A 12,674-nucleotide genomic window follows, 5' to 3' on the forward strand; every position below is an offset into this window, starting at 1 on the left:
TAAGTTCCCGAGCGCGCTAGCCAAAAGGAGGCGGTAGATTTTCGGCTAGCGCGCGGTAATTTTGTGCATGCGTGCGCTAAAACCCCTAGCGCATCTTCGTAAAAGGAGCCCATAGGCTACTACGTTCAGTGTTGACACAATGCACAGTATAGGACAGTGGTTCTTAACCTGGGTTCGACCGAACCCCAGGGGTTCGGCGAGTCAGTCTCGCGGGTTTGGCGGAGGTCAAAACACACCTCCGACTCATATAGCGCTTCGGTCACGTTCAATCATCTATCAGTTATTCTGTGATTTTGATCAAGACTGATCGTATACTCGGTTTCTTGATCTATCAATCTGTAACTAACGCCTTATATACATCAATCAATTCCTGATCAAAATTTGTGATTTAACTGATAGATGATTGAACGTGACCGAAGCGCTTATGATTCGTGATGATACGCCCCACTTGTCCATAATTGGCTGCAGGTGATCACGCAACATCGCTTGGCCTATCTGTGCTGCAGGGGATTTGATGCGCACAGTAGTCGAATTGTAACTGTTGTGATGGTACGTCGTGTGATACCTATCTTAATATTTTAATCCCTTACTAACTATGTCGAGCAAAATACGAAAGTGGTCGGACGAATATGTACAATATGGATTCACATGTATAACGGAACGTGATGGGAGTCAGCGTCCTAATTGCATGATTTGCAATGCCAAGTTGAGTAATTCTAGTCTAGCTCCGGCAAAACGAAGGGAATAAAGAAGGGTTCAGTGAACACGCATCTGAAACTGGTGGGGTTCAGTACCTCCAACAAGGTTAAGAACCACTGGTATAGGAAGTAAGTGGAACATAGAGGCCAGCGGTCTCCAACTCAACCCCTTTGCAGGACCACATTTTGGATTTTTAGGTCCTTGGAGGGCCTCAGAAAAAAAAAATAGTTCATGTCTTATTAAAGAAATGATAATTTTGCATGAGGTGAAACTCTTTAGAGTTTGTAAATCTTTCCTTTTGGCTAAGTCTTAATAATAATATTGTCATTTATAGCTAAAGAGACATGATCAAGAAACTTTTGTTTTACTTTTTGTGATTATGATAAACATACCGAGGGCCTCAAAATAGTGCCTGGCGGCTGCGAGTTTCAAACCACTGATATAGACAGATAGGGAAGAGAATAAAGGGATTGACTTAAAGAAAGTTGTATGAGAAATCGGAAAGGTGCATGAATATGACCTCGAAAATAAGTTAGATTCTACCCACCTTTGAGGCCTCTAAAGTCCTTTAAAAAAGCATTGCTGTCTGTACTCGCTTCAGAAGAAAATGCATGATATGATACCTGCCAGCAAGTCTTAGTAGCCCTCACTCTTTAAAACTCTCTCTTGGCAGGGCTACACTAGTTTCCAAGTTTACTTTGTATTTGATATACTGCCTATCAAAGTAATAATAATAATAATAACTTTGTTTTTGTATACCGCAATACCACAAAACAGTTCAGAGCGGTTTACAATACTAAATTGAATAAAATATAAGTATGGATAAAATAAAGAAAATAAAAAAGGGGGGACTTTTCATGAATGACGGGACAAATTTTTATGCGTTCCATCCCGGAGAATTATTTTTCCTGTCCCTTCCCCATTCCTGCAAGCTCTGTCCTCATCTGCACAAGCCTCAAACACTTTAAAATGATAAGTGTTCGAGGCTTGTGCGGTTAAGGCAGCGCTTACAGGAATGGGGCTGGGATGGGACAGGGAAATTGAGTTCCTGCAGGAGGGGAACAAATTTGTCCCTGTGTCATTCTCCTGGCTATACCGAACTTCAGCAAGCAGGTGAAAAAGCCAGGCTCTTCTCTGAAGCCTTTAATATATGTGGCAACTGGCTATTCACTTATTCAGTAGTTGGTCTAGCTGGCTGTAAATCCACTAACGTAGACCAGTTCCTCATATCTTATTTAACAGTATATATCTGTCTTCAGTTAGCCACCCATCTATTTATCCCAGTGCCTTTGTACTATCCATCTTGTCTTGTCTCTATATCTCAATTGCATTTACTTCACTGGTTACCTATTAAGATGTTTTATTCTGTTATACAAATAGTATTAGCATCATATCTGTTATTTGAATGTTCTAATGTGTATCTGTTAAGGTGTTTTATTTGTTTTTGTACTGACAGTATATCCATATCTATTATATGGATGTTTCTGTTTCCTATTATGGTATAATTTATAGTCCAGTGCAATAGGTGAGACATTCTAGACAGATGAGTTATTTCTCCATAGCTGCGTGCCACTTTAGAAGGAATCCACTCCGAAGGGAGGTGAAGTGGTTTATAGTTGGCTGGGACAGGATGCAGACAGGATTGCTCCTGTCCCAGCTCACTGCTTGACCACCAGGGCTAAGGCCTCAAGGGCTGGGTAGGAAGGAAAGGAGGGCTGGAAGTGCATGGCAGGGCACTTGAAAAGAAATACACCCCCCCCTCCCGGTTTATACTGTATTTGAGGCTACCTTTTTTCTCCCTTTTTGGGAGACATATCAGAAAAATGTATTGTCAGTTCAGAATATGCAATGGAGAGAAGAACTTGCACCCATATGCTTAGCAGGGGGCTAGCAGATCCCCGTAGCATAAGTAAGTGAATCTCTCTCTGGCTTTACCTAAAATGAACGTGTTTTTTATACAGAGCAATTCTTCCTTTGTTCCAAAAAGTCCATCCCCGAATTCTGGTTATGTAATCCCCTATTGGTACAGGCAGCGAAAATTGACCCCACCATCACCAAACTGATGATCAAAACAACAGACATCAAAGTGTTTCGGAAAGAAATCAAAACATTTCTTTTCAAAAAACACATCCTTACTTAATATTCCCCTCCCCAATCGCACATGCACTCTCCCCAGCAAATAACACACTAGTCATCCCCTTGAACCTCATTTACGAAAAATATCCAAACTCCTAAATAAGCATCTCCCTTAGGTATCCACTTAACTGATTCCTTCAAAGTTGGGTATCTTTCTTCAGTTGCCTATATTGTTTTCCCCACTGAACCTTGTAACTACTTGAACCCTGTCAAGTTATTCTATCGATAAATTCAGATATCTTATACTTGTATTTCTATACCACAACATGTAATTTACTTAAATCGTTGTAATGTAATTCTCTTGGTATTGTCCTGATCTCTTTTAACTGTAATCTGCTTAGAACCGCAAGGCACAGGCGGAATAGAAATCACAAATGTAATGTAAAATAATGTATACCTAACTCCTCCTCTCAGTCCACGCCTCTCTCACGCCCTCCCACGAGAGGGGCCCGGGCAGTCCAGAAACAGAGGGCACTTCATGAACTTCTTCCTTATCACCTTGCTGAAGCTGATTTGTTTGTTCTACAACACTGTATGTCTTCAGGATGGTGTCCTTGTAGACAGTCTAATGCAGAAAACTGAAACAAAGATGCAAGGGTGATATTCCAGCATCCTGGCCATGCCTGGATCCCATGGCTTGCTTCAGAGACAGGCACCAGGCCTCCACATCCCTACTCCCCCTTCATCCTTCAGGGGTTGTTACTTGTTATGGGTGTTTTATGGCTTCTCAGGGTGCCTTGCATATGTCACACGGCACTGATAACAGCTCAGTACAAATGAACAATGGCCACTGAACCTTGGAGAAGTATCCTCCTTAGGAAGACAAGAACTAGGCCAGCAGGAGTAGCATTTCAAAAGGATACATGCATTCATAGATTAGCAAAGTACAAGCTGTTCCATCTGGTTAGCTTTAGACTGTGAGAAAATATGTGTTAAAATGGCTGTAGTGTCCAACATACACAAGGTAGTCCTCCACCAGGTAGTTCAGTATGTCCAGGTTATCCAACTCAGGACCCAAGAGAACTCAGGCTGCAGGGGAGGAATGGAGATATCTCCATAATCCCAATGAACATGACTAATTGTAGAACCCAAGGGAAGCATAGTAATATGTGCCCAGATATATAATGTTTTAACCATGTGAGAAGTTTCTTGTAAATTGTAACACATTGCAATAAAGAGGAGGTTTCTAGATTCAGGCATAACATTTTTTGTTCCTGGAAAAGTTGTCTTCACTGACTTCCCATTGGAGAAGGTGGAGTCTAGTACAGTAAGGATTCCCCTGCTGTTCTCCAGATTAAAGGGTCACCTTATACACTTTCATCTCCCATTTGTTTTAAGTATCTCCACTCTGTACCTTTCTCCTCTACTGCCAACTCCTATCTCCGTCCCTTCTACCTTGCTCCCTTGGAACAACCTGCCTGACTCGCTACGTTAGGCTCTGCCTCTGGCGGTATTCAAAGCCAGGCTAAAAACCCACTTATTTGAAGCTGCATTTTAACAATGACCCAACCATCATATCTGCCTGTCATTCCCTTAATAGTCCCGTGCTACCTTCAGCTCCCTCTACGTGTCTGTCATAATTAGATTGTAAGCTCTTCTGAGCATGTACAGTGCTACGTGTGCCTTGTAGCGCTATAGAAATAATAAATTGTTGTTTAGGCCTGTAGGTCATTATGATAAATTGATGTTTTCCTAGGAGACTAGTAAGATTGTCATTAAAAATTGAATATGTTCTGTATTATGATTTTATTGTGCTCAGGATTATATATGAGGGATCTTCAAACACTATTAAATACCTCAAAAGCAAATTACATCACTTTTCCACAGGTGAGCCGGCTTGCCTGCCTGACTAGTCACATGACATTCTACACCATGCTATTTTACCGGTGTCAGGTCAAAAGCGCGCCGGGACAAAGGCGCGCCCAGACAATTGAGCGCAGCGCGCGCCGCCGCACCACTCTAAAATTACTGTTTTTAGTGCTCCGACGGGGGGGAGTGGGGGGGAACCCCCCCACTTTACTTAATAGACATCGCGCCGCGTTGTGGGGGCATTGTGGGGGGTGTGGGGGGTTGTAACCCCCACATTTTACTGAAAACTTCACTTTTTCCCTGTTTTTAGGGAAAAAGTTCAGTTTACAGTAAAATGTGGAGGGTTACAATCCCTCACACCCCCCATAACGCCGGCGCGATGTCTATTAAGTAAACTGGGGGGGGTTTCCCAACAAAACCCCCCGTCGGAGCCCCTAAAAACTAATTTAGAGCAGTGCGGCGGCGTGCGCTGCGCTCAATTGTCAGCGCGCGCTTTTGTCTTTCGCGCCGTTGTCTATGAACCATTTTACCACTTCTCCCACCCCAACTATTTTCTGCAAAAATATGAAAGTGCTGAAGCCTTTTGAAAAACCCTCATATATCCTCTTGTGACAACAACAAATATTAATATAAATACAAATTAAGTTGGACAAAACAAGCAAAGAGCAGAGAAGAAAGATTTATAAATTAAGGACTTATGAATTAAGATAACTATTTAAATTTGAAAAAATGGACCAATGAATGCTTGTAGATAGTGCACTTTGATGAAAGATTGACCTTCAAAGTGATTATATTTTGATGGGCTGCAAAAAAAATTGTGTATGTGAAGGAGGGGTTATATTTTGAGTATTATAAGTTATAACATGCCCTTCAATTCTTAACCTAGGCATTATCGGAAGAGATCGTCCTCCCGTGGACGTTCTGGAAGCAGATCCAAAAGCCGTTCACCTTCTGATAAAAGAGTCAAGCGAGGAGATGAACGGCGTTCTAGAAGCAGAGATCGAGACCGCAGGAGGGAGAGGTCCCGAAGCAGAGACAGGAGAAGATCCCGCTCCCGGGATAGGAAGCGCTTGAGGTGCGAATTATGTAATGCTCTTAAATTTGAGAGTTTCTCTGATAGATTGGGAGCAGTTGTGCTTGGACCTTCAGGTTCCTTTAACACTGTCTTCATTGGTACAGAAAATGCAGTCTGTAACCGTTGTAGTGGTGGTCATAGTGACAGCAGATACAGACCATTTGATTAAGAGAATTTGCCCAGTTATCCCAGTCCTGGCTTCAAATGATTATCACAGCAGCTAAACATAGACACTTAACTTCTTCTTATAGGATATTACTTGTTCTCCGTGGACAAGTAGGATAATAATCAGCCAGACATAAGGCTGCCCTCACTCCAACAGCAGTGCAATTTTCCTCCCCTCAAGGCCCAGAACTGGCACCGCTGGAGGGAGGTGATACACAGAGTCTGCCTGCAGCCTACCACTCCAGCACTGCTGCCTTCCATGCAACGGGTGCCCCACTTCCCCAGTCATTTCTTTATCTTGGGATCACTTACATTTCAGTCATGAGGGGAGGCAGAAGGATTGTGGGGCTGATTTTATCTTGCTGTCCATGGAGAACTTCCATTACAGGTAAGTAACCCCACTTTATACAAGTCAGTTTTCATTGTCTTCACTAGTTCTCATCCTGGAATGTAAACAAATTATTGGATAGATGAGTCTTCAAGTTCCCCTGTTTATTACCCATTCTTTCAATATTATGACCAAGCTTTATAATAGTCTAAACAGAACTATCAAGGTTGTTGCCCATACATGTGAGATTACTGGATGGTATCTGGCCACCACCAACTTGCATTTCCGTTGGATTTTTTGCTTGTGTTTGCGTTCTGGTAGGTGTAGCCTGTTAATTCTAATCTGGTAACCTCATATCTGTGATATTAATAGGTCCTACTTCTGTTATCTATTTCTTGTTTTCCTTTTTTCACTTCTGCCTTTGCCTCTTTAATTTGAGACAAGTGAAGGCATGGATATGTGTATTACTGTTACCTCCCAACTTTTTTTCCTGTCACTCTCCTCCATATCCATTTCAAGCATTCTTGAGCTCTGGTGGTAGCCTACCAAATAAAATCTAGATTAAAAAATAATCTAGGTTAAAAATAAAGTTCCATGTTATTTTTTTTTTCAGCCGGCGATCAAGAAGCAGAGAGAGGGAACGAAGCAGAGAGAGGGAGCGAAGTAGAGAGAGGAGAAGATCTCGAAGTCGTGAAAGGAGATGGTCTCGCAGTAGGAGCCGCACCAGGCGGTCACACTCTCTCAGCCCCAGCAAGAACAAAAAATCAGAGACACGGTACTTAGAGCAGCAATTTGTATCTTCCTTGAGTTTGATTTGCATACTAGCCATTTTATCTCATGTCTTTGTATAGAAATTTCAACTCTGAATTTTGGAAATGTGTTATCACATTAGGTTTCTGTATTTCATTGTTTTTACTTTTAACTTACTACTATGGTCTATGTGCAACAGTCGGAGCTGCAAAACCCCCCAAATTGCCTAAACATAAGCTCTTGTTGCCGGGTGGGAAGAGAATAGAAGCAGTAGTGGTTACCTGAGGCTGGAAAAAGCAGGAACGAGCAGTAGTAGCCACCAGGGGCCAGGTATGGCCCAGGTGCAAGCGGTAGGAGTTGGGAGGAGCTATGGGAGGAAGTGAGGGTGAAAGAATAAAGAGGATGGAAGTGTCAGGTTCCAAAAGGAGTGAAAAATGTTCTCCGTCTGAATCATGTAACTTGAGTAGCATTGAAATTTGAATGACCCTTGATGCAGGTTGGTTAGCAGAAACTTGGCCAGGTTGGGTCTTTCCTCAATGAATGTTTTGTTGCATGATCTCTGGTGACTCCTTTCTTTGACCCCTTTGGTCCTATGCATGCTTTCTACTCTGTGGAGGGTTTCCTCTTGAGCAAATACCATTTCTTTATCGTCCCTCCAGACCGGCACAAAAACTGATGGGTTATAATGCACCTTGACCAGCAAGTGGAGGCTGAGAACAAACTTTTGACTGTAGTAAAAGTGGGCTGTGAGTCCCAAGTACAATCAGTCTGTTCAGTAGTTCTGGAAGTCGGATCATCTTTTTGTCCTCTTAGTGGGGGGTGGTGCTTCCAAGGCTACCATTGCACGCTGGATCAAGGAGGCTATTGCTTCGGCACACCTTGTTCAACGAAGCCTGTACCGTAATTTCTCGCTTGGAGTCAGGTAGCTTCTTGGGCTGAGTCTTCTCTTGTATCTCCAGTGGATATCTGTAAGGCTGTGGTTTGGTCTTCTCTCCATTCCTTTGTGCGACACTACCACGTGGATGTTCAGGCGCATTGGGACGCGGTGTTCGGTGAGCGTGTTCTTGTGGCGGCCATTCAGGGGTCCTACACATGACGGGTACTGCTTTGGTACGTCCCATCAGCTTCTGTGCTGGTCTGGTAGGTGCCTCCGGAGGCGCAAGTCACGTTAAAATTAGGCGCCGGAAATGTAGGCCTGGAAAACTCTGGCCTATATTTCTGGCACCTATCTTTGCTGGAGGCAGGATTTTCTAACCACCTCTGTTGCGTGATTGACACAGGATTGGCGCAGGTTGTAGAATTTGGGCCTGTATTATTCATGTTCTATTGTTCATGTTCTGTATTTATCGTTTTGTGGTGGAATAAGGTTAATTTACTTTCCTGGGAAAGAAAGAAGCTCTGAAATTTTGAACAGGTTACCTTTCAGTTGAAGTCACTGAACAGTTAGTATGATGGTTCTGCACGTAGGGATATAACATTGGGTGGAGTAGGAGAGAACCCATCTCCCCCTGCGTCCTCCTTTATACCCCACTACTGAAGCACAGGGGAATCCACAGCCAATGAGTTCTTCTCAGTCTAATGAAGCAGAGTGAATCCAAGGATATGGGTCTGTTTTCTATCTGTCTACCCTCTGAAGTAGAAAGGAGGTTGAATGGGTGGAACCTCTGCCTCCTCATCTTCGTGGTTATAGTAGTAGGCTGAGAAACAGAGAAGCCAAGTTCAAATCTCATTGTGGCTTCTTATGATCTTGGACAAGACACTTAGTTCTCCTTTACTTCAGGTATGAACTTAAATCCTCTGAGGACAGGAAAATGCATACTATAAGTGAATGGATCTTGCTCTGAGCTACCGAGAAAGGAGTGAGCTAAATCTAAATCCCTTTACCTAACAAGGTACAGACATATAGTAGGTCTTTAGTTTCTGTCGGTGGTAATTTTGTAAGAAAAAAGGTACTGAGATGGCAGGTTGCTCCTTCCACTCCAGCTGCAATGGAGAAGAGAAAGTAAGGTCAAAAAGCTTCTGGGTTGCTGACCTGACATTATTGATTAATACTGTACAGTATGTGAATCAGTCACTAATTCCTAGGTAAATGACAAACTTTTATAAGGTTGTTTTGATATTACAGATCAAGATCTAAAGAAAAAACAGAAGGTACTGAAGTTTCAAAGGAAAAGAAAAAAGATGAGAAGGATGATGAGAAAGAAAAAGAGAAAGAAAAAGAGAAAGAGGACAGTGTAAGTAGACTATTGAAGGTATATTTGCAGTGCCATCGGCTTATTGAATGGGTTGGATGCAGCTCCATCAACTATCACTAAACCTGACCCTGGATTTCTGTAGATACAGTATTATTGTGGGATGGGAAGATGCTAAGGATCTTTTTGAATGTCTAAACAATCCTAACATCCGTAATTTTTCTCATACCAATTATTCTTTCATCACTTATATCACATGATATTGACACAGGCTTATGGAGTAATGATAAAGTAAGTCCTCTGATTATTGCTTGAATTCATTCACTGAAGCTATTAGTAGTAAAATAATCTTTCTCTAATAATGTTTTACTCATTCAGTAGCATTTTAATACCACAGCTATTTTGTATTGTACCACTGGGCAGATATTCTCTTTGCCTAACTATACAATTCACCAGCTATAAAATTTTGAGATCTTTCATGCTGAGTTGCCTGCCACTTTAGGACATGTGGGTGATGAGTATTCCATATAATTGGAATTTTAAAAATGAATTTGCTTGTAAAATTCATCTTTATTTTATTTTTGATAAGCAAGAATTTGTTTCTGGAAAATGTTAATGGGGTTGAAGGTTAATGTAAAAAGTTTGTAAACCCCAAATATAATAAAAGAGAATTACAGGTTCCTTAATGTTCTAAACAGACCAGTCCAGAACTAATGGGTTATGACCATCAATTGTCAGGTGAAGATGGAAGTTTTATGCTTTTCTTTCTTTCTTCTTTGTAAGTTTCAGTTAACAGACGGCCTTGCTTTCAGGAGGATAGAAGGGTTTCATCACAAAGTTAATGTCCTGACCCTTTCTGTCTGAGTGGGTAATGACTAACCAGTGGATACTGGAAATTATCAAAGAAGGTTACAGGCTAGAATTTTCCCAACCCCTTACAGATTCATTCTTGGAGTCTCCTTGCAAAGAGTTCAATCCACCTTGTAGTGCTTCCTTGATCTAGGATTGGTTATTCCCAAGGTCAAAAGGGTTCGGAGAAAATATTCTATTTATTTTATGTCTCAAAGAAGGAAGGTTCCTTATATTCTCTTTTGGATCTTATCATTGAATCATCCCTTCAGGTAACTCATTTGAGGATGGAGACCCTTCATTCGGAGATAGCCTCGGTTCTGATCACCGATCTCCTGTATCCTGTTTTTTCCATGAGCTAGGTGATTTGGAGGATTGCTAACCATTCTGGATCAGTGATTGTGGTTGCCCCAAAATGCCATGGTGGATTTGATTCAGCTTCAAGTAGACAAAATTACTCCTGATCCAAGTTCCAATACAAATGGAAGATCCCTTCCCTTTTGGTCTTATGGCCTGGCTCAAAAATTGCTGCTTAGACACATACTGACCACATCAATTTACATAGCTACTTCTAAAATTACCCTCCATGTCTACAAATGGGAAAAAAAGTGTAAACTATAGAAGCAGTCATGTTGTCAAGATTACCCCAATAGCAAACTGAAAAATTATCCACAAAATTACAAGGAACTCCAGACTAACATCTGTAGATTATCAAACTTCTTTCTGCAGCTGGTTCACGTCTTACCTTTGAGACAAAAATTGGAATGGTGTTCATGGGAGAATAGCTAGGAAGAAACCATGCCCACAACCTTTCTGCCCAATCTGAGTTTGCCAGAGAACATCTGGATGAGACGCAGAAGACTTATAGAAAAATAATCTCTGAACAGATGAATCAAAAATTGAACTTTTTGATGACCATAACATTATCTTCCAAAATCAGAGTTTCATTCTGACTATGAAGCATGGTGATGGAGATATGGTAACCACTTTGCTACATCAAGGTCTGCGCAGCTTACCATCTCCGATATAGCCATAGATTCAGCTTTATATCAGAAAATTTGGAAGGGTGTGAAGCCATCTGCCTATGAGCAGAAACTGAGCCAAAAATGGGGCATGCAGTAAATGATCTCGAATTTGGAATGATGAGTGAGGTGATGAAATTTGTAGATGACACTAAACTGTTCCAAAGTTGTTAAAATGCATGCATATTCTGAAAAATTGCAGGCAGACCTTAGGAAACTGGAAGACTGGGCATCCAAGTGGCAGATGAAATTTAAAGTGAACAACTGCAATGTGATGTACATTGGGAAGAATAACCCAAATCACAGTTACCAGATGCTAGCGCCCAAGAAAAAGATCCAAGTGTCATTGTAGACAATACGGTGAAACCTTCTGCCCAATGTGTGGCAGCGGCCTAAAAAGCAAACAAGATGCTAGAAATTATTTTTAAAAAGGGATGGTTAACAAAACTAAGAATGTTATAATGCCTCTGTATCGCCCCATGGTGTGACCTCAACTGGTTGCCGCCTCTTAAGAAAGATATAGCGGCACAAGAAAAGGTTCAAAGAAGAGTGACCAAGATGATAAAGGGGATGGAACTCCTCTCGTATGAGGAAAGACTAACAAGGTTAGGGCTCTTCAGTTTGGAAAAGAGATGGCTAAGGGAAGATATGATTGAAGTCTATAAAATCCTGTGTGGTGTAGAATAGGTACAAGTGGATCAATTTTTTACTCCATCAAAAATTACAGAGATTAGGGGACACTCGATGAAGTTACAGGGAAATACTTTTAAAACCAATAGGAGGAAATATTTTTTTTACTCAGAGAATAGTTAAGCTCTGGAACATGTTGCCAGAGGTTGTGGTAAGAGCAGATAGCGTAGCTGGCTTTAAGAAAGGTTCAGACAGTTTCCTGGAGGAAAAGTCCATAGTCTGTTATTGATACAGACATGAGGAATCCACAGCTTGCCCTGGATTGGTGACATGGGATATTGCTATTCTTTGGGATTCTGGAAACTTCCTATTCTTTGAGATTCTGTATGGAATGTTGCTATTCTTTGGGATTCTGCACTAATGACCTGGATTGGCCACCATGAGGGTGGGCAAGATCTGGAATGAGCTGATCATGCAAGGAAGCTCTAAAATGTGAGTAATGGACCAAAATTCCTCAAGGGTAATGTGAAAGATCGATCATAAGAACATAACATAAGAACATAAGAACTGCCATCTCCGGATCAGACCCATGGTCCATCGAGTCCGGCGATCCGCACACGCGGAGGCCCTGTCAGGTATACACCTGATGTAGTTTTACCACCCATATCCCTCTATGCCTCTCATAAGGAGATGTGCATCTAATTTGCCTTTGAATCCTAGCACAGTGGATTCCTTAATAACCTCCTGTGGAAGAGCATTCCAGGCGTTCACCACTCGCTGCGTAAAGCAGAACCTCCTGACATTTGTCCTGGACTTGTCCCCCCTTAGCTTTAAACCATGTCCTCTTGTCCGTGTCACGTTGGACAGTGTAAATAATTTCCTCTAATTGTTGTGAGTTATTACTTCTCATGGAGGTGCCACCAGTCACTGACTGAAGGGTTCACATAAGGATGATTATTGTTAAATCTTTTTGTTGAAAAACTTATCAAAATATATTTACTTATCAGAGTTATTTGTTC

General features: G+C 41.6%; 1 protein-coding gene across 2 annotated transcripts in view; it reads left to right on the forward strand.

Annotated features, from left to right (window-relative positions):
* DDX46 (DEAD-box helicase 46) overlaps positions 1-12,674 on the forward strand; it is a 47,004-nt gene that overhangs the window by 598 nt on the left and 33,732 nt on the right. For both annotated transcript variants that reach the window (XM_033927214.1, XM_033927215.1), the window contains exons 2-4: positions 5,531-5,719; positions 6,826-6,987; positions 9,088-9,196. In XM_033927214.1, coding sequence (XP_033783105.1) covers positions 5,531-5,719; positions 6,826-6,987; positions 9,088-9,196 — 460 coding nt within the window. The remainder of the gene's footprint in view (positions 1-5,530; positions 5,720-6,825; positions 6,988-9,087; positions 9,197-12,674) is intronic.

The sequence above is a fragment of the Geotrypetes seraphini genome, chromosome 18 (genome assembly GCF_902459505.1).
Source record: "Geotrypetes seraphini chromosome 18, aGeoSer1.1, whole genome shotgun sequence".
NCBI lineage: Eukaryota > Metazoa > Chordata > Amphibia > Gymnophiona > Dermophiidae > Geotrypetes > Geotrypetes seraphini.